This window comes from Phocoena sinus, chromosome 1, assembly GCF_008692025.1.
Source record: "Phocoena sinus isolate mPhoSin1 chromosome 1, mPhoSin1.pri, whole genome shotgun sequence".
In the NCBI taxonomy this organism is placed as follows: Eukaryota; Metazoa; Chordata; class Mammalia; order Artiodactyla; family Phocoenidae; genus Phocoena; species Phocoena sinus.
The window spans coordinates 28732606-28755658 of NC_045763.1; the positions used below are offsets into that span (position 1 = coordinate 28732606).

At 41.4% G+C, this 23053-nt stretch overlaps 1 protein-coding gene across 1 annotated transcript in view; it reads right to left on the bottom strand.

The window, feature by feature from the left end:
- Positions 1–296: 296 nt before the first annotated feature.
- Positions 297–23053, bottom strand: part of PSMB2 (proteasome 20S subunit beta 2) — a 37355-nt gene continuing 14598 nt past the window's right edge. Inside the window, 3 exon segments of the mRNA XM_032602508.1 lie at positions 297–531; positions 2865–2914; positions 4431–4593. Coding sequence (XP_032458399.1) covers positions 424–531; positions 2865–2914; positions 4431–4593 — 321 coding nt within the window. The 3' untranslated portion in view covers positions 297–423.

Here is a 23053-nt window from a genome sequence, read left to right on the forward strand (position 1 = left end):
TAGTTACTTATTTTATACATATTAGTGTATATATGTCAATCTATAGGTACATATATTACTTATTCAAATTAATTAAGTTAAAAATGTTTAAGCTTAGGGGCAATAAAGAACCACTGCTTTAGAGGGAATGAAACATTAGCAAGCAAGCTGTCAACTGCTAAAGGGCAATCAGAGCATTAATGAAGGGAAAGGGGCAGGAGGAAAGACAGTCCTGGCAAAAAGTCCAATGCAGGCAATCCTCCCTCCACTTCCTTCCTGAGGTGATGTTAGGTAAACTGAGACTCAACCCAGAGCACTCAATTTATCCATAGTCAGCTTTATTCTGAAATAACCATCTATGGAGAGCACACATCAAAAGAGTAGAAAAAAATAAAGGAGCCCATCAAAAAAAGTTCCCTGGCAAGTGGGAGGGAGGGCATGACGTTAGGAGCCCTGTTTAGGGAAGGAAATGTTGTCCAGGTCGTGGATGCCATTCTTGTCAATGATTCGAACACTGAAGGCTGGCAGATTCAGAATGAAGCGTTTCTGGAGCTGCAGAGAAACATGAAGGAAATCAGTCAACAAGTTTTTACTGAGAACTAACTGTGGTCCAGGCTCTGTTCTAGGCACTGGGCATATAAGCAGATAATAATCTCTGCTTTTGTGCCGCTGGTATCCTATTGGAGGCAGTTGGTACTAGGACACTGAGGAAAGCCCAAACGGCAGGTGGAGGCTGACTGGAAGGTAGTGAGCAAGAGCTGAGGGCTTGACTCTTGTCAGTCAGCTGATGAAGAATGAGACAATCTAATGCTCTATTCCTCACAATTTGCCACTAATTAGCCTGGTAAACAGACTTCTCTTTTAAAGTGTCTCAAGGTAACAAGCCAACCAAGGAGCGACTGCCCTAGGAATAAGCTTTGGACCAAAGCCATGTACTCCTAGGTCCCAACAGTTTGCTCCAGTCACCCGCCCACATTATAAGGACCAGATGTGTATGTGTTTGTGTGTATAGCTGGGGAGTGGTGGGAAGGATGGCCTCAGAACTACTCTTGGAACAACTCCTGCTTCTGTCTCCTCCAATACAAGCTAACCTGTCATTAAAGAAACACCTCTGGGCTTTCATGAGACTCTCTGCTTGAGAGGCTATTCCAAAGGAGCTGTGGTCTATGTGCATAAAACCAGACGGCCCCCATTAACCTGGCTGGAGATTATTGAGAAACACAGCTGGAGGAAATCTTTGCTTCTGTGGGTGACTCTTCCTGGACACCTCACTTAATCTCTAGATAGAAGGCACAAAGCTCCATGTGCTCCCTTAGGGGCATATCCTGGACATGTACACCTCTCCAGGCCTAAGCCCTCTCTCTCTTGATGTTTCCCATCTCCTTTACAGATGAGGACTGGACAGCAAGAACCATTTCCATTTCTACCGTCCTCTCTGGCTGATGACTCCTGTGTCCAGACACCAGCTCCAAGATCAAGAAAAGGTGACAATAAGGAAATGTGGGTTTATAAAATAATCATATTTAGGATCCTTGAGGAATAAAGTCTCAAAGCATTCAATAGTCCAGTGGCTTCTTCCTGGCAGCCCCTTGCAACACTTGCGGCTGCTGGACTAATACGGCCTCGTGGCTGAATGGTTAATAAGAAAAGCACATGAGTTTATTCTCAGCTTCTGCTTTGGAAAGGGGATTTACAAACAAGAGGAAAAAGGGGCACTATGGACTGAAAATGACAGGCTTGTGTAAGAGGCAAACTGACATTACTGTCCAATGCTACCACCTGCTCTCAACCTCCTACTCTCTTCTCACTAGACCATGAATTCAAGTTCATCCTTAGGCTACAAGAACAGTAAAAGAATTAAAAAGCCTACAGGAGCTGCTTTCTTTTCCTCCTCATCTTCCATTCATACCCCAGAGCCTTAGACTCCTAGGAGTAGTATTGGAATGGGCAGGGCCTGTGTTCCTGGCCTCATAAACTAAGGGCTGCTCTCCCCTACTGCCCAAAGCCTCTTAGTTACCTTCTATGGCCTCCTGAATTCCCAGCAGAGGCTTTCCCTCCCAAACTTATGTACTATTAAGGGAACAGACTTTTTTTGGGGGGGGTGCTGCATTTGGTCTTCGTTGCTGTATGCAGGCTCTCTCTAGTTGCAGCGAGTGGGGGCTACTCTTCGTTGAAGAGCAGGGGCTCTAGGCACAAGGACTTCAGTAGTTGTGGCTCGCGGGCTCAGCAGTTGTGGCTCACGGGCTCTACAGTGCAGGCTCAGTAGTTGTGGCACACGGACTTAGTTGCTCCACAGCATGTGGGATCTTCCCAGACCAGGGATCAAACCCGTGTCCCCTGAGTTGGCAGGCGGATTCTTAACCACTGCACCACCAGGGAAGTCCCCAAGGGAGCAGACTTTATGACAACTCCGGGTAGCACAAAAATAGAGCAGGTATAAAATCTAGCACAATAGTTCTTAAAGTATGGCTCCAGTTACCACCTGCAGCAAAATCATTTGGGACTGCTGGTTAAAATATTCTCAAGATCTACACCAGGACCACTGAATCAGAATTGGGTGGAGAGTGTGAATCTGCCTTTTTTAAGAAACAAGCTCCCCAGATGATTCTTATACATGCTAAATTTTGAGAACCACTAGTCTGGATGAACCAAAAAGAAAATTAATTAAATTATAAAATTGACATTGATGAGAAGGTGACCCATGAGTGAAAAAATAAGCTTGTTATGTACCAAACTCTACCCCTGGTAGCAACTTCACATCTGGTTAGTGGATATTTATTATACCTTCTGGCAAGGATCAGAAAAAATGCAACTGAGGAACGGGAACAATATTGGCAAACAGAGAGACAAAACATTCCTTTCAGGATCCCATGGGAGCTACTCACCTCCTCCAGACATTTCCTAAGAAGCTCCACTGCCTTCTCACGTGAGATAGCTGAAAGAGAACACAGAGGCCAGGCACTCAAGGTGCTGACATTAAGTCCAACGCTCTGCTGCAACTTTTGACTAAGTTTCACACGTTTCCAGGTCAGCATATGCCACACAAATGCCACACAACAGAAAAGGCAAAAAAACAACAAAAAAAGCCTAGCCTTCTGGCTTTCAACAAACTTATTCCATATGCAGTTGAGGGTGCCCCACACCCAATGCTCAGGCAGCCACAAGCCATTGCAAATTGATTTGCTACAGAGAAGGGAGAGCATGACGGAATTCTGCCTCCCATGGCCAGGGCTTGCCTCTAGAGAAGTCCAGCGGTCTGCCTCTTCGTTATAGCCCATCCCCCAACTCCCAACGCCCCCAGCCCCCCTTTGGACCAGGGCTTAAATCAGCTCCATCTGCCCTAGCCAGCTGCAAATCAGGGAAAGGGAGGCCAGGGCCAGTGTTTTAGCCTCACTTTGCCAGCTGGGCCTCAGCTTAACAATGGAATGAGAATTCATAGGATGGGGCTGAGTCTCTCATAAAATAGGAGCCAAAGGAACTGTCCACAGGCATGGCAAACTGGGATGACATATTACGCAGTTAGGCTTCAGGGGTGGTTGGTGGTTATTTTGGTGGGCAAATCAGCTGTATTACTGACAGACGCCAAATCAAGAAGCAGTCACTAGGAGGCCAGGCTAATTCTTTTTAGGATGTGGCCTGGAGCTCTGGCATGGCTGAGGTTGAGTGAGAGGGCAGCACCAAAAAAGGAATGAACAAGCCAGATTCTTACTATACTGACAGGGATGAATGGAATGTAAGGAGAAAACTGGTTATCTGTGCTACATCTATAGCTTGTAAAAGCTGAGAATCCCAACTGCCTACTGCTCACAGTGGCTGAAGTTGAGGTTAGGATTGGGGTCAGAAAATAGAACTTAACACAAAAGCATCCCAGTGTCTGGAGGTTTGCCAAGCTGATGGTTCATGGACAAGTAGAGAGCCAGCCTTTTCTTGTAGGAGAGGGTAGCCATTAGGTGATAAGAACCAAGGGAACAGCTCAGGCTATGGCCCTAGAAAGCTTTGATATTTAAGAAAAGAAACCCTCAGTTGTCAAGCTGGAGACCTGTTCATCACCACAAGCTCAAAACAAACATTCAAACCACTTGGTTTACTTGCTCATTCTTTACACCTGAGAAGCTAATGAGCACCTAACTAGGGCAAAATGAGTGAAAAAACTGAACTTATGTAACTGAAGAATTATAGTTTTACTCCAACTCCCCTTTAAAACAAAACAAAACCCAGCTCTGGGCATATGCAATACCTCGTTTTATCTGGCAGAAGAGGGAGTCGATCAGCTTTTCCATAACCCTAATGACCTACAGGAGAAAGCTTCCAGAGGGTACCTGCATGTACTTAGGATCCATCCTCTTTTCAAGCCCTGGCCACCCAACTCCAGGGGGTTGTGCACAAAACCAGGAAACAGCTGAGGACAGGGCTCTGCTACTGCTCCCTACACTTAGAGAGCTGAAACTTACTTGGTGTGTAATACCGGTCCAGGATACTGAGAGTCAGGAAGGCACCATAGCCGTGGGCTGCAAAAGGGGCTTTTGCCAAGGCTGCCAGGTAGTCCATGTAGTAGAGCGCTGGACCCTCATGCTCATCATAGCCAGCCAGGAGGAGGTTGACGTGATATGGGGTCTGCAAAGGAAAGACACTGCAAAGTGATGGTCAAAGCAATAACACCAACACCTCTCCTCATGGAAATAGGAACGTTCCAACTCTTGATAAATAAGAAAATAGCAGCAGCTGAGTAAATCATGATGAAAGTAAAGATTTAGACAAATCTAAAGGACCCAGAGTGTGGTCAGAGGTAAAGGGAGGTCAGCTTGTTTTCTCTGAACAGAAGAGTATTTGGAGCACTTTAAGGTATGTGAAAAAGCTGCTTCTTAAAGCCCCTGGACCAAAACCTGTTACAAAAGCATTTCAAAGGCAAAGCACGGGTGTTCTTGTATTGTTCCTAATAGCTGAAACCAACACACACAACTCTGAGAGTGTCAGGCCACAGGCTAAAGAAAGCTGCAGCTCCAACCACATCATCCAAAAGAAGAAGGCTCAGTCTGGACAACTGGACCAAAATCTCAAATGGTAAACTGGAAGGAAAGGGAACCCTCCAACATTGTTGGTGGGAACGTAAACTGGTGCAGCCACTATGGAAAACAATACGGAAGTTGCTTTAAAAACTAAAAACAGAGCTACCATATGATCCAGCTATTCCACACCCGGGTATATGTCCAGAAAAGACAAAACTCTAATTCAATACACGCACCCCAATGTTCATAGCAGCACTATTTACAATAGCCAAGTCATGGAAACAACCCAAGTACCCATCAAGAGATGACTGGCTTAAGAAGATGTGGTACAGGGCTTCCCTGGTGGCGCAGTGGTTGAGAGTCCGCCTGCCGATGCAGGGGACACGGGTTCGTGCCCCGGTCTGGGAAGATCCCACATGCCGTGGAGTGGCTGGGCCTGTGAGCCATGGCCGCTGAGCCTGCGCGTCCGGAGCCTGTGCTCCGCAACGGCAGAGGCCACAACAGTGAGAGGCCCACATACTGCAAAAAAAAAAAAAGAAGATGTGGTACATATATACAATGGACTATTACTCAGCCATAAAAAAGACTGAATTATTGCCATTTGCAGCAACATGGATGGACCTAGATAATACTTAGTGAAGTAAGTCAGAGAAAGATAAATATTATATGATATCACTTATATGTGGAATTTAAAAAATAATACAAGTGAATCTATATACAAAACAGAAACTAACTCACAGACATAGAAAATAAACTTACAGTTACCAAAGGGGAAAGGAAGCGGGGGTATACATTAGGAGTATGGAATGAACGAACTACTACACATAAAATAGATAAGCAACAAGGATTTACTGTATAGCATAGGGAACTATATTCAAAATCTTGTAATAACCTATATTGGAAAATAATCTGAAAAAAATAGTATATATAAAACTGAATCTTTTTTTTTTTTTTTTTTTTTTTTTTTGCGGTACGCGGGCCTCTCACTGTTGTGGCCTCTCCCGTTGTGGAGCACAGGCTCCGGACGCGCAGGCTCAGCGGCCATGGTTCACGGGCCCAGCCGCTCCGTGGCATGTGGGATCTTCCCAGACCAGGGCACAAACCTGTGTCCCCTGCCTCAGCAGGCGGACTCTCAACCACTGCGCCACCAGGGAAGCCCAAAACTGAATCATTCTGCTGTATACCTGGAACTAACATAATATTGTGTATCAACTATAAAAAAAGAAAAGATTTTTTAAAAAAAGAAAAAAAGAAACAAGTCTTGCAGTAGGGAAGGGTAGAAAGTCTCAAATATTTAAGTCAAATCACTAAACTTTCTTTTTGGCTGTGTCACACATCTTGCAGGATCTTAGTTCCCTGACCAGGGATCGAACCCACGCCCCAGGTGGTGAAAGCTCAAAGTCCTAACCACTGGACTGCCAGGGAATTTCCAAATCATTAAACTTTTAATGCAGACAGTAATAATGGAAGTTCATAAATACAAAGAAATGTGGTAACTCTAGAAGAACTGTAGATTTAGGTGAAATGCTAATATTTTTCTAATATAATAAGGCTCTGCTAAGGTAACTAAGAAGTAATTTTTATCAGTGAGATAAATAAGCAGTACTTATAATAACCTATTTATAGGTATCCTTTCTTTGTATTACCTGCAAGTCTAAAAATGCAAGTTTCTACAGAGAACCTTAACTATGTCTGCCTTGCTCTTCATCTCCAAATGGATGATTCTTTTTCTATACCAGGTGGGCCATTTACCATGGCCTGTCTATGCTGCCAGGCATCAGCGGTGAGACTCCCATGTAAAATGTCTTCCTTTTTCTGTGCAAAGTGTGTTTTCCCTCTTGCATTTGGCACAATGGCTAGTGAGCAGGCCTTGCCCATGGTTATATGTCCCTCCCTAAACTTATACATTCGATTAAATGCACATTAAATGAAATCAAATACATTTATGCATCCTATTACGGGGCATAAAGTAATAACAGCTAATGGTCTTAAAAGTGATGCTTTGTATTCTTTGAACACTGATTAACATGGGCACTTGGCAGCCTGAAGAAACATTCTAACTCATGTTAGAAGAACACATGAAAATATCATGTACTTACTTGGAATTCCAAGCCAGCTGTGCTAAGTAATACTTCCCTTAGACTACAGAGTAGCCCTAACCTGCAAACAAGTTTCTGCCTTGGGGATAAGATGCTGAATAGTCTCAGGGGTTAAGAATTGACCAGCAATAGTCAAGTCTTTAGAGAAAATAATCTGCCTATCACATTTCCCAGTAAGTAGCGTGCTACACTTTGCCAGGCTCTGGAATTCTCTGCCACATTCTGTGACTACATTCTTAGTAAGTCTGACCTTAGGCAAGACACTTAACCCCTATAAGCATATGTTTCCTTATGTGTAAAACTGAGTTAATTAATCCTTCCCCTTTCTGTCTTCTATGAAATATGGTGAGAAAAAAATAATAGAGGTGAGGCATCCCAAACTCTGGAAGAAAAAAATGCTACCTGAATTCTTAGTATATTAGCTATACCCCAGTCTCCTTTTGACATCTTACCACTTTAAACAACAACAAAAAAGTCTAAATTACCTAAAAATAAAAAACATATATATATTTTTAAACTGTGAGAATAGTAATGCAAAGTCAGGCAGACAAAGAATACTGTAGTGTTCTTATAGTTAAAATTCGAATAGCAAAACAGAGAGAGAAATATACAGCAAGGAGATTCTAACTGGTTTCCTTCCCCAAGAGGTTTAATAATATAGTTTCTTACCTATCACAAAGTAGGTTCATCTTTTTGCTATGAGGATAACTCTACTCTTCTCCATTCACTGGAGAATACTCCTTTTACGGCTAACCAAAACAATTTTATCAAGTTGCAATGGTATATTAAGGATCCACCCAGATAACTAGAGACCTAACCAGCAGAACCCTCATATGCTGTCTCCAGTGAGGCTCTTGCCCACACTTCAACTGTATTTAAAACAGTTAATGTGATCTTTAAAAGCCACCACCAAAAAATTTTTACATGAAGATGTCAACGGAATTTCAGAAGCAAACTGTATTGCTTAACTGGTCTATATAATATCATTTATTTATGCTTAAGCATCTGACACACACACACATCAAAGCTGGTATTCAGAAGCTATAACACGTGGTACAGAAGATAACTCATAAATTATTCTGTGACTTCGAATCACCAACTTTTGCGTGTGTGAGATGCTTAAGCACAGATAAATGGTGTTATTTAGACTAATTAAATCAATACATCTGTGCAACAACTTGCAGTTTCTGAAATTCTTTTGACAATGCTCCATCAAAGATCTCTGGCTCACACTATTTTTTTTCTTTTAATTTCAAATAAAGTCTTGTATACTGCCACTCTCTTACTCCTCTAAGAATCATGACATTCAAAGTGACAAAGCCACAGTGATGGGTCTCTTGACTGTTACATTTCCTCATATTCTTGATGCAACAGTGTTTTCCTGGAATAAGACAAATTCCAAGCCATTCGATTTTGTGAAACTCTTACAGCATATACATGTGTGACTGTGGTGTGTTTAGGAAAACATATAGTATGTGTAAGACACAATCCACCTATTCAAATATTTATACCAATTATAAACTCCATGAAGGCAGGATTGTGTCTGGCTTGTTCAATGATATATAAGCATATAGTATATGTTCAGTAAATATTTGCTGAGTGAATAATAATCATACCAGAAGGCATTATATATGTTTTTGTTTTGGTTTTTTTTGTGGTACACAGGCCTCTCACTGTTGTGGCCTCTCCTGTTGCGGAGCACAGGCTCCGGACACGCAGGCTCAGCAGCCATGGCTCACAGGCCCAGCCGCTCCGTGGCATGTGGGATCTTCCCGGACTGGGGCACGTACCCGCGTCCCCTGCATCGGCAGGCAAACTCTCAACCACTGCGCCACCAGGGAAGCCCTATATATGTTTTAATACATATATGGCTAATGCCTAGTATCACAAGAAGGAAGATTAAGAAAATCACTAAACAAATGTCAGAAAGTGATAGGTCCTACTTCTGAGAACTGGTTGAAGTTTAAGTTGACTGCCAGTATCCTATGATTGCACATAATATTGCTGCTTTTTTCTAGGCTCCTAGGTCCTTCTCTTTCTACTTTTCTTTAGACATAGGTTGCTAAGTAAGTAAAAAAATTATGCTACAGGCATTTAGAATTAAATGAAGAGAACGGTAGCTTAAATAGCTCAGGAAGAAACAGCTGGACTACATTACAGTTAGACCCGAGTTTGAAATCCAGCTCTATTACCAGACGTGTAGCTTTAGAAAAGTTAGTAACCTAACCTCTCTGAAAATGTTTTCATTGAAAACATGGGATAATACCTACTACAAAAAGGCTGCACTGAAGACTCAAAGAGATAATGCATATAAACAAGCATAGTACCCAAAACATAATAAAGCCTCAGTAAATGCTAAAGTAATTACTAGGAAACACAATCGCCTATGAAGTTCACAGTGTCCATGAAATAAACAGGGTAAGCACTCAAGAGAAGCCCATCCACTCCTAGCACTGAGATATAAGATAAATTCCTCATATAGTCAAATATACCCCAAATAGCCAAAACAATCTTGAAAAAGGAGAACAGAGCTGGAGGAATCATGCACCCTGACTTCAGACTATACTACAAAGCTACAGTAATCAAAACAGTATGGTACTGGCACAAGAACAGACACACAGATTAACAGAACAGAATAGAAAGCCCAGAAATAAACCCATGCACTAAAAGTCAATTAATCTATGACAAAGGAGGCACAATGGAGAAAAGACAGCCTCTTCAAAAAGTGGTGCTGGGGAAACTGGACAGCTACATGTAAAAGAATGAAATTAGAATATTCTCTAACGCCATATACAAAAATAAACTCAAAATGGATTACAGACCTAAATGTAAGACTGGATACTACAAAACTCATAGAAGAAAATACAGGCAGGACACTCTGACATAAATTGCAGCAATATCTTTTTGGATCCGTCTCCTAGAATAATGGAAACAAAAATTAAAATAAACAAATGGGACCTAAACTTAAAAGCTTTTGCACAGCAAAGGAAAACATATACAAAATGAAAAGATAGCCTATGGAATGGGAAAAAGAAGATGCTACCAATAAGGGATTAATTTCCAAAATATACAAACAGCTCATACAACTCAACAAAAAATGGGCAGAAGACCTAAAGAGACATTTCTTCAAAGACATACTGATGGGGACTTCCCTGGTGGCATGGTGGTTAAGAATCCACCAGCCAATGCAAGGGACATGAGTTTGAGCCCTGGTCCGGGAAGATCCCACATGCCACGGAGCAACTAAGCCTGTGTGCCACAACTATTGAGCCCGCGTGCCACAACTACTGAAGCCTGTGTGCCTAGAGCCCGTGTTCTGCAACAAGGGAAGCCACCGCAATGAGAAGCCCGCGCACCACAATGAAAAGTAGCCCCCACTCACTGCAACTAAAGAAAGCCGGCATGCAGCAACAAAGACCCAACGCAGCCAAAAATAAATAAATAAATAATTTTTTTTAAAATTGGCTTTTTTTTTGTTTTTTTTTTTTTTTGTGGTATGCGGGCCTCTCACTGTTGTGGCCTCTCCCGTTGTGGAGCACAGGCTCCGGACGCACAGACTCAGCGGCCATGGCTCACGGGCCCAGCCACTCCGCGGCATGTGGGATCTTCCCAGACCGGGGCACGAACCCGTGTCCCCTGCATCGGCAGGCGGACTTTCAACCACTGTGCCACCAGGGAAGCCCAAAAATTGGCCATTATTATTATTATATATATTTTTAAAAAAGACACACTGATGGCCAAAAAGCACATGAAAAGATGCTCAACACTGCTAATTATTAGAGAAATGCAAATCAAAACTACAATGAGGTACCACCTCACACCCATCAGAATGGCCATTATTTTAAAATCTACAAATAATAAATGCTGGAGAGGGTGTGAAGAAAAGGGAACCCTCCTACACTGTTGGTGGGAACGTAAATTGGTGCAGTTACGGAGAACAGTATGGAGGTTCCTTAAAAAACTAAAAATAGAGTTGCCATATGATCCGGCAATCCCACTCTTGGGCATATATTCAAAGAAAACTCTGACTTGAAAAGATACATGACTCCAATGTTCACAGCAGGACTATTTACAATAGCCAAGATATGGAAGCAACCTAAATGTCTATCAACAGATGAATGGATAAAGAAGATGTGGGCTGTGTGTGTGTGTGTGTGTGTGTGTGTGTGTGTATATATATGGATGGATGGACCCAGAGATTATCACACTAAGTGAAGTCAGTCAGACAGAAAAAGACAAGTATCATATGCTATCACATATATGTGGAATCTAAAAAAATGATACAAATGAACTTATTTACAAAACAGAAACAGACTCAGACGTAGAAAACAAGCTTACGGTTACCACAAGGGAAGGGGGGCATATATTTGGAATTTGGGATTAATGGATACAGATATATAAGGATCTACTGTATAGCACAGGAAACTACATTCAGTATCTTTTAATAACCTATAATGGAAAAGAATCTGAAAAAGAATATATATATATATATATATATATCTGAATCACTTTGCTGTACACCTGAAACATTATAAATCAACTATATGTCAATAATATATTTTTTTTTAATTTTTAAAGGAAAATAAATAAAATTTTAAAGGAAAATAAACAAACACCTCATATACATCTTCCTAAAGGGATATGGTGGGAATTTTATAAAAAGTGCCCAGCACACTGCCTGACACATGGTAGAAATATATGACAGTTTCCTTCTCTCTCCTTCCTGGACTCTTGGAAGGAGCCCTAAGGTGAAGGTATTCATTGTCACAAACATTCATAAGCACTGACACTTCGAGCATATCTACTTCACAGTACACCCACCCTAACCTATCTTGAAATTGACACAGGCACAGAGACATTTTCCTGGAAGCCTGAAAAAACAAAAACAACAAATCCTACATCCAGATTTGGAGAGCAAATTACCACTTATTAAGTACCTTCATACTATTTCCACCGTTACAGATATGTCCATCCTGAGTGCTAAGCCTCACTTTCTAGCTCCTTTTTCATCAATTCCCTTCTTTCCCATGATCAGTACAACATGAGAATTTGCCAATTAACCTGAAGGAATGCGAACACTAATCAATCATGATAACATTGCCAGGAATCCTGTATCTTTTACAAAGTAATCCTTATCCTGTGCGTGATATAATCTGTCTTTGGTTGTCTCCACTATTCTAATTATTTAGATAGTAAGTCTAAGTAATAAAGCAAAGTTATGAGGTCCCCAAGAGGAGGAACAGTATCTATACATAACTCTGAACTAACCTAAACATCCAAGTGACCAATAAATGAATTTAAACATTTAGCTTAGACACTCTCTGTCCAATGGCCATGAGGATCACCATCAATGGTTTGCAGTACAAATGCCAACGTTCTTAGTTTTAAAGTTGTATCTAACTGACATACAAAGAAAAAAATTTAAATGATCCATCCTGGGAACTCAAAATGAACTTTAGTTTCTAAAATAAAATACCACCAAAATTTTGCCTCTTTTTACAAGTAGAGAAAGAAGAAAAGAAAAAAACCTAGATAAATTGGTATCTCTTCCTCCCTTAAAAAAATACATGAGGTAAGCTTATTTTTAAAATGAAGAGCTTTAAGTCATTTTGAGATTTCCTCATCTATACAACAGGGATAATAAGAGTATCCATCATTACGGGGTTATGGCAAGGTTTAAATAAATAAATGTAAACTGCTCAATGAAATGCCTGTTCCATAGTAATAACACCATCATCACCACCACCACCCCCATCATTTTTAGGATCTGACAGCATTATTAACAGATCTGATTAGATAATAATAAGATCAAGAAGATGCACCAGGGAATTCCCTGGCGGTCCAGTGGTTAGGACTCCAAGCTTTCACTGTCAAGGGACTGGGTTCGGGTTCAATCCCTGGTCGGGGAACTAAGATCCCACAAGCCGCAAGGCGAGGCTCAAAAAAAACGAAGAAGAAGGAGATGTACTAACTACCACAGAGTGCCAATAAATTATCCACCTTTTTTTGGTTGCTAAAAGGAATACAATTTAAGCCAGGGGAATTAGCCAATAAGCATATCTCTTATGTCCCTCTCCCTGGGATTGAAATGGACTTCCTAAGTACCCCTGAGCCCTGCAGAACTGAGTTCAGTTTCACTTTGTACATCTGAGCTCAATTTCCTTGTACATTTGGGAGTGGGGGGTGTACATGGCACACACATGCAAACTTTCCTTCAGTTTGATGGAGCATTTCCTTCCCTCTAACTCTTGTGCATAGAACTCCTTGTATATTCTCTCTCTCATGAAAAAGAAACACTGTAGTGATTAAGAAGAGTGTGAAATTCCATAAATTTTACAGCTCAAGAGAACAGTTGTGATAAATACACTGAAACAACAAAATCAGTGAAGAGAGTCTGGGCGGTGACAAGCAGCGGTGTGACATCTGGCGGAAGCCAAAGTCACAGCAAGGGGGAGAGAGGTGGGCGTGAGGAAGCACCCTGCCGAGCGTGGACACAGAAAAGGAGAGGAATTGACAGTCTTCCTTTGGAGCCAGGCCAGCCTTTGCCACCTCTCAATGAACAGGACGACGTCGCTGTGAGTCAGGTGCCTCAGAGAACGATGCGGTTTCTTTTGCAATGTGCTGCACACCTTGGAACATTAAGCGTGTGAAGCATAATCCCATCCCTCGTGGGTCTGGGTCGGGAATTTGGTAGGAGAGGCAGAACCACCAACGGGACAAAGGATTTAGCTAATGATGACAGTGTTTCAATAAACAGACTTCTAAACAGAGACTGGGCTTTGAAGGAGACAGTGCCTGCTCTTTCATTTAGTCCAGCCGATTGCCAAAGCTGCCTAAAATTCCATCTTTGGCACCGAGAATATTTCACAAAAATGCAGTTTACAGAGTTAGAAGGGATCTAAGGGCTCATCTAGTTTATCCAATGTCCCTCTCACAAATGTGGGGACTCGGGTTCAAAGAGGGGACAGTGACTTACCCTAAACCACAGGGCTAATTAGAGTCAGGACCAGAATTCAGGCTTTCTGATCCCAAGACTTGTGTGCTTTTCTAGGAAACGATGCTGCCTCCACAAAATGGAAATTAGTGTGAAAATATGATTCAATATGTAAATGTCAGTTTCATACTCAAACAGTTCAGAATGTACTATTTTGCATACCAGCATCTATTGTCCTCTATTTCATGTATTACATCTTATATGACCAATAATATTTTAAGTTTTAAAAGGGCAGGTTTAACGTCAGACCATTATGACTCCTCTAAAGGGTCTACAACTATGCAAGATATGTAGTAGGTACTAAATAAATAGATGCCAACACCTTAACTGCTTTGCCAATGCCCAGTTTTTCAACTTTGTTAATAAATAAAATGGATCCACTGCTATTTTCTTACACTGGTGCTCTGAACTCTGAATCAGGAGCTTGTTTCCAATAACCAACAGAATTTATTAGCTATCTCCTTTGGCTGGGTTTGGTGGTATAACTTTAAAATTTCAATGTCAATTTTGCCATTTTAATTAAAGAAAGACTTTGCACCTATACTGGAATTTCAATGTTCACTATTTAACACTTTTAAAAAATCTAAAAGATTTCGGCAGCTTCCAACTGTCCTTGTGACCAAGTACTTTTCCCAGCTTGAAGAGATTATGGTTCTATGGATGGGGATAGGGCTGGGCAGGGGAAGAACTACTTATCCCTAATGCCTAAGCAATACAGAATCATTTGCACCTTGATTTTAATCCTCTCTGACGGAGTCCTTTTTAAGGAAACCCATCAATCTCTTTTTCTAATAACAGTGGTGACTATGCCTTAAGCAAAAACATAGAGTTTACAAAAGGCCTCAACCAAATCCTGCAAGAGTTCTCCGAGACTGCACAGGATAATTATGAAATGAGTAAATGCCCCAACCAACTTCACTTTTGCATGTGGAATATGAATACATTATAAATTCAATAAATGTTATTGAGCATTTACTATGTGAGAAGCATTGTGCCAGGTGACAAAGATGGAAACCTGGATCTGGAAGGAGCTGAGAAGGTAGACTGGAGTAGGAAAGATTTCAGATGGAGGAAACAGCATATGTGAAGGTAAAGAAACATGGAGGAACATGGAATATTTGGGTATTGGTGAATATGGGACATGTATACTTAGTGAATTAGGTGATTTCAGTAAGAAGCAGAGAGGAAGTGGGATAACAGGAATTGAAACGATACTGTCACTGGCTTCCTAGACTAAAGAACATGAACTTCAGGGGAGTTCCCTGCTGGCCTAGTGATTAGGATTCTGGGCTTTCACTACTGTGGCCCAGGTCCAATCCCTGGTTGGGGAACTGAGATCCTGCAAGCCATGCGGCTCAGCCAAAAAAAAAAAAAAAAAAGAATATGAACATCAGTATGTAAACCATGGAGAAACCAGTGAAAACTGCTCCCATTCCCATGACAATACAAGCCTTTTTCATGTGTTAGAAAATTGCAGAAGCAGTAGGGATGGAGGGGGAGATATGGAATATAAGATATATCAATATTTAGAAAGTAGAATAGATAGGAGTTAATGAATAGTAGAACAGAAGATGAGAGAAAAAGAGGAGTTAAGAGAATGTTCAATAAACGGAAAGGTGGAGGAGCAATGTAAAAAACTCAACTGAGGCCGAAAGAGGCTTAAGTTGAGCTGTTCAGAAGTAGCTGGAAAGAAAAAATAATGTATAGCTGAAATCATGAGACTGAATGAAGAGTCAGCCAGTTGGTAGGTTTTATTTATACAAACACACATTCCTAAGTTCACATGTGGAAGACAATAAAGGAAACAATTACAACAGGACACTATGGCAGAGGTATTCGTAGGTTGCCATGAGAGCACAAAGAAGCCCTCATGAGTGACGAACATATGTGGAGAAATACAGTTTCCCTGGAAAATGACAAATTGAGTTTTAACCAACAATTAAGAGTTAGCCTTTTGGGCTTCCCTGGTGGCGCAGTGGTTGAGAGTCCACCTGCCAATGCAGGGGACACGGGTTCGTGCCCCGGTCCGGGAAGATCCCACATGCCGCAGAGCGGCTGGGCCCGTGAGCCATGGCCGCTAAGCCTGTGCGTCCGGAGCCTGTGCTCCGCAACGGGAGAGGCCACAACAGTGAGAGGCCCGCGTACCGCAAAAAAACAAAACAAAACAAAAAAAACAGTTAGCCTTTGGAGATGTGGAAGTACATTCAGGGGAGAATGACCAGCAAAGTGCTGGAGTAGGCAAAGGCAGAGATACAAGAGAGAACACACAGCAGGTTAGGGGAAGTACAAGTAATTCAGTATGAAACAGAGAATGCCAGTGAGAAAGGGGTGACAGGTAGGTCTGGAGACAAAGCAGAGGAATAAGTGAAAGAAGAGAGATGAAGCAGAGAGGCTAATTTCGAAGACTGTGTACACCTAAGTTGAAGAGAGCAGTTCTGGGAGCTGAGAAAAAACTGGCCTATTGCTCCTTCATGATCACAAGCTGGGACCAGTCCTGTTACCTACTGTTACCACTCAGAGGAAAAAAAGGAGGTACAATGTTGGAAGTTGAAAATAGTTTCCTCTTAATCTTGTGATGGAAAAAATAGTATGAGTTTAAACTGATCAGAATCAGAATACTAGACTGAGCTTCACCACAGAGAAGTTAAATTAAACTGACTGACTTTCCTCATTCTTTCCTGCTTCAGATACACTCATCTTCTGTTGCACTAAAACACAAACCAGCCCATGTTTATAAATTCTCACACTAAATTAAAAAATAAGGAAGCAAGTGTGCCTCAAATGAAGCAAACCTTTTATTTCCAGAAGCCCAAGACAAAATAAAAGAAACTTACTCTGAAAATGAGACTGTCTAACCAAGGTTTCCCATTTCTTTTGTCTGCCTTAGTTCATTCTCTGAAAGTGTATTTGGCATACTCGTTTGATGCTGGCAGATGCAAAAGCATAATATAAAAATTGTGTTCATTCTCCTTTAACAATGATTAGCTCATGTTCAAATAATTTTGCTTTACACACTGGCAAAAATTCTTATAATGGATGATTTCTTGAACTTAAGCTCAGGAACATCACTGCATTTACAACCAACATTTTATTTTATTTTTATTTTTGGCCGCCCCGCGCAATTCCCTGACCAGGGACTGAACCTGTGCCCCTGGCAGTGAAAGTGCAGAGTCCTAACCACTGGACCACCAGGGAATTCCCACAACCAACATTTCAAACTTTAAAAGCAAAACACCTTTTAAATTATTATTTGAAAAACCTATGTTTTTAAAATGCCATTAAGTCAAAAGTTAGGCATGTGTTTTTGTGAAAAAAAATAATAAAGGCTCAAGGTCAAAAGTGGCTTTATCGCTTTACGGTTGTGCTACAAAAGACAGTCCACTTGGTCTTGAAGTCTCAAGTGCCCCATCTGAACGTGGAGGACAGTATTGCTTGCCTGATAGCTGTGAGGAATGAAAAGTACTCATCTGTGTTAAAGTTCCTAGAAGAAGGCCTAGGAAGTAGTAGGTGCCCAATAAATGTCAAATGAATCTGAATTTTAGAAGCAAAAAATTAAACATTGTGTATATCTCAATTTTTAGCAAAATTATATTTTAAAGTTACCCCACAATAATTATGAAATTTCTGTAAATTTTACTTTCTAAAACCATCACTAACCCGAAGTTTGAATGGTTCTTCTATGAAAGTTGTAATCTTCTCGTAATTAGAAGTTTAGAAATTTAATGAGTTGAAATGCAACAAGGCACAGATGCCTTATTATACCAACTAGTTAACACAGTATTTGTTTTCTACATTAACTTTACTTGCTAATCAAAAATACTGCTTTCTCCCAAACATCAAAATAAAATCGCTGATTGTGCAATGGTAAAACCAATAATACCATGTCCGCAACAAGGCCACCTGAACTTTTTTTCATGAGCTGGCAGTGTCCAGGGAAAATATAAGACTCCATATACCTTTAAGTCAGTTCTCAAAAAATTCAAGTGCAGAAGCCACACTCTGTACACCCCAAGGCATATGTATATTAAGTTGTACATGCTAAGCATGCCCATGAATATCTTTGTTTTGGGGGTATTTTTTTGTTTTTTTTTGTGGGGGGGAGTTTGGCTATGCCACTCGGCTTATGGGATCTCAGTTCCCCAACCAGGGACTGAACCTGGGCCACCACAGTGAAAGCCCGGAATCCTAACCATTAGGCCACCAGGGAACTCACACCCATGAATATCTTTGCATGTTGAACATCTGAGCTGATTCATCTCCCTGAGTTAAGAAGTAAGTCTGCTGCTAAAGACTATTTAGGACTATATATAATTGTATATGTTTTCAGATGTCCATAGCAACTAGGAAATCCTGGGGAAAAGACTATTTAGAAGCCCTTCTAGGGACTTCCCTGGTGGTCCAGTGGTTAGGACTCTGTGCTCCCAATGCAGGGGGCACAGGTTCAATCCCTGGTCGGGGAACTAAGATCCCGCATGCTACACAGTGCAGCCTAAAAAAAAAAAGCCCTTCTATTAGAACACAGTGCTCCCCATTAGCAGCCTAGGTCCAACACAAGTTACCCCTACCTCTTCAATGGACATGAAAGCTCCACATTGGTCTCCCTGCTTTCTTCTACTTTCCCTAAATGCTCTACCAAAGAGTAGCCAATGATCTAACCAAATCTCATCTGATCATGTTAACCCCCTCTTAGCCAACAAGCTTCCAGAGAGGCCCATTGCTTTTAGCACAATGCTTTTTCATCAAAGTCCTCGTAACACGGACTACCTCTCTAGTTTCAATCTCTTACCATTCCCCTAAAACCCTGAGCCATATTTAACAAACTACTTTAGACTATGGATTTTGTATATGTGTTTATAGTAAAAACTATATAAGGCTATTTATTTCTATTTGTTTTCCCATCAATAGAGCCCTACTTTGTATTCTGTACTCCACTAGTTAAAACAGATAAAAAATTAGGAATAGGAGGTTCAGAGAACTATTTGTGCCTGCCCCAAACATCATTAGAAAATCACTGTGCCTAACCTAACCTGCTCTCTCACACTCCTTCAGGTCTGCGCCTCCAGTTTTCCTTTCTGTTTCATCTTTGCTTTAATGACAGCTGGTCCTTCAAAGCTCAAGTTAGGCTCTATTCGCAGAGCAACTACCTGTAAGGCTACTGCAGTACTTGTCACTCTGCAGTACAGTTGACTATTTACTTCTCTATTGCCCCATCTGAAGGCACACACTGAGCTTTGCACCTCTGTTTCCTCAGCCCCAAAGGCTGTAGATTTGTTGAATGGATGGCTATCAGCACCTATGGAACTTCTCAGCTGTACAAAACTGTACAAATTAGGAGGCATCAGAAAGGGAAATGTGGAATTCTGGCAGGGCATTTCAGTTTATAAGGATTCAGAGATTATTTCCTCTCCCTTCCCTTTTTCTTTCCAATCTAGTTCATGCTATCTGCTCTATTGTCTACACTCAAAAATAATGGTAAATCTGAACTTTTTTTCATTTTTAGCTCTTAAAAAATGTGTTACGCTTTCCTACCCCTTTACTCTTCCGTTTTATTCTCTTAAACTTTTTTGGTGGAACAACACACTCACATAAAAGTATATAAAATATACATGTACAGCTTAATGAATAAACTGAACATACATTTAACTACAACCAAGGTCAAGACACAGAACAGTCAACTATTTCTCCCTCCAGAGGCTTTCCATTCCCCTTCATTTTAGATAACTGTGGGAGAGAATAAAGAAAACCTCAGTTTTTTGGATCAGCCCCTGAATTCATATCTCTGCGTGATCCTGGGCTATGGCAGGTAAAGAGAAGCACTAAGATGCCAGGGTACATGTGTATTTCTATCTGTGAGTATGTGTGAGGGCATGCCCCCACAGGCCAAGGCACTGGTTTAAAGCAATCTTGAAAGGTAGGGTAAATCTATATTTCTAATGGTAAACACTCTGCTGCTTAGTAAAACTGTACTCTGCTGCTTACAGCTTAAACCAAACCTTAACAGGAAACCACATAATTGTCAAGACACAAGTTTCAAAACAACACAAATTTAAGACCAATTACCTGTATTTGCTTCATCCCCATTGTGGATAGGAAAGATGCTTTAAGTGAAAAGTTGGCATTATGGGGTCACACAACCCCAGCCACCCAATAGGCTCATTCCATTCAACCAGAAGAGGGGTTCTCTATGCTCACAGCAGGCATACAACAGGGTAGCACATATATGCTCTCTGAGTGAGAAAGCAACACCTTCTCACATACAACCCCCTGGAGAGAGATGGGGAAGGGGAGCGGGGAGGGCTTTACACCTGCTAACTCCTCACTCTATCAGTGCCAGGACTGGGAAAAACAGCACATATTTTAAAAAAAGAAAAAAGGTTTCCTGATAAAGCCAGTAACTTTTTTTTTTTTTTTTTTTGGCTCACGGGCCCAGCTGCTCCGCGGCATGCGGGATCCTCCCGGACCGGGGCACGAACCGGCGTCCCCTGCATCAGCAGGCGGACTCCCAACCATTGCGCCACCAGGGAAGCCCCAAAGCCAGTAACTTTTAAAGAAGGATGTTCTTAAGCCATTTTTTTCTAGGAGACTAGTAAGTGTAATGACTCAACATCCAAGTCTTTGTCTCCTTAATGGAATGAGTCAAGCCCTAATGACTGTATAAGCAAACTGCTTAAAAGGGCAGGTGTCAGAATTCTTCTTCTTCTTGGCAGAAAAACACTATAAGCACAAAGTGTTGTCATACTAATTAAGGCATCTCAACTTCAAGGCACATTTGTCCCTGGGCCTTTGGATAATCAAAATGACCACTAAAAATAGAACAGTGGTATCTCCAATGGGGCAGATATGAGCCACTCCCAATCCTAAGAGATTCCAGTGAGATGTGACCTGGGATGCACATGTCTTACAATACCATTGAATGTCCATCTATATGTAGCCATATGTTTTAAGTTTTTACTTTATGTTCTATTAAGGTTAGTAGACAAAAGTAATTAACAGACATTTAACTCTTGGCCCATAGTGAAAATCCAGCTAGCTGACTAGCTAACTGAGGTCTGGCAGGGAAGAAAACTGCTCTCCAGGTCTAAAAACAACACTGCTTGCATTGAAACTCCCTGAGTTTCATGATGAGCATCTTGGTATTTTTTTTCAATTTCCTCATCACCAAAAGTAAGCCAGCTCTGTCTGTCAAGATGCCCAGGCTGCATGGCAGCAGTGTCAAAGGCTGCCATTTGCTTCAAGGCACTGCCATATGCAGGAGCACAACATTGTGTCTCTGGAAAATAAACACATCTGCCTTTGCCAGTGTCCTCCCACTGTGCCACCCATCTGGAGCAGGTGAGCTGGAAGACAAGCCTGGGCATGGGTGAGACGGGGGTGAGCAGGGGAGATGAGGCCTCAAGAGAGATGGCACATGGAGGAAGAAGGCAGTGCTGTGTCATGTCACATCCTGCTAACCACGTTTGCCAAAGCTTGTGAAATTACCCTTGTTAGTGATATTTTAATCACATGTAACAAATGGTTGGTTGTTTTTAGGGGACAAGACCTGCAAAGTCAAGGTTCCACCTGGGCCATCTGTTCACAAGGTCACATGACCTCACTGATACCAATAAACAGATATCTTTAGGCCAGCCACCAAAGGCACGAGGACAATATTGTCCTTTGAATAGAAGGCTCAAAGCAACAGGGTTCTTCTAGGACAGGACCACACAATACCTGCCTAATATTAACCAGACCAAACACACTCAAATTCAGGCCAGAGTGCTGAGACGAGTCATGTCTGGAAATGACTGATACCTGAAATTCTCTCCTTTATATTCTTTCCCTTTCACTGAAAAAAATAAATTCAAGTCAGGTTACGGTCCTGACATCAGATTTTTTTTTTTTTAAATTGAAGTATAGTTTTGATTTACAAGATTGTATTCATTTCAGGTATACAGCAAAGTGATTCAGCTATATATATTTTTTTCAGATTGTTTTTCATCATAGGTTATTACAAGATCTTGAATATAGTTCCCTGTGTTATATAGTAAATCCTTGTTCCTTATCTGTTCTATGTAGAGTAGTTTATGTCTGTTAATCCCATACTTCTAATTTAACCCCCACTCGTCCCCTTCTCCTTTGGTAACCATAGTTTTCTAGGTCTGTGAGTCTGTTTCTATTTTGTATATAGGTTCATTTGTATTATTTTTTTAGATTCCACATATAAATGATATCATAAAATATTTGTCTTTCTCCACCTGACTTACTTCACTTAATACGATATTCTCTAGGTCCATCATTGTTGCTGTGAATGGCATTATTTCATTGTTTTTTTACGGTTGAGTAATATTCCACTGTGTATATATACCACATCTTCTTAAACCAGTTGTCTGTTGATGGGCACTTGGGCTGTTTCCATGTTTTGGCTGTCGTAAATAGTGCTGCTATGAACATCGGGGTACATGTATCTTTTCGAATTAGAGCTTTTGCCTTTTCTGGAAATATGCCCAGGAGTGGGATTGCTGGATCACATGGCAACTCTATTTTTAATTTTTTAAGGAACCTCCATAGTGTTTTCCATAGTGTCTGCACCAATTTACATTCCCACCAACAGTGTACAAGGGTTCCCTTTTCTCCACACGCTCTCCAGCATTTATTATTTGTAGACTTTTTACTTTTATTTTTTTTATGGTACGTGGGCCTCTCAGTGTTGTGGCCTCTCCCGTTGCGGAGCACAGGCTCCGCATGCGCAGGCTCAGCAGCCATGGCTCACAGGCCCAGCCGCTCCACGGCATGTGGGATCTTCCCGGACCGGGGCACGAACCCGTGTCCCCTGTATCCGCAGGCGGACTCTCAACCACTACGCCACCAGAGAAGCCCTTGTAGACTTTTTGATGATAGCCATTCTGACTGGTGTGAGGTGATACCTCATTATAGTTTTGATTTGCATTTCTCTAATAATTAACAATGTTGAGGGCTTCCCTGGTGGCACAGTAGTT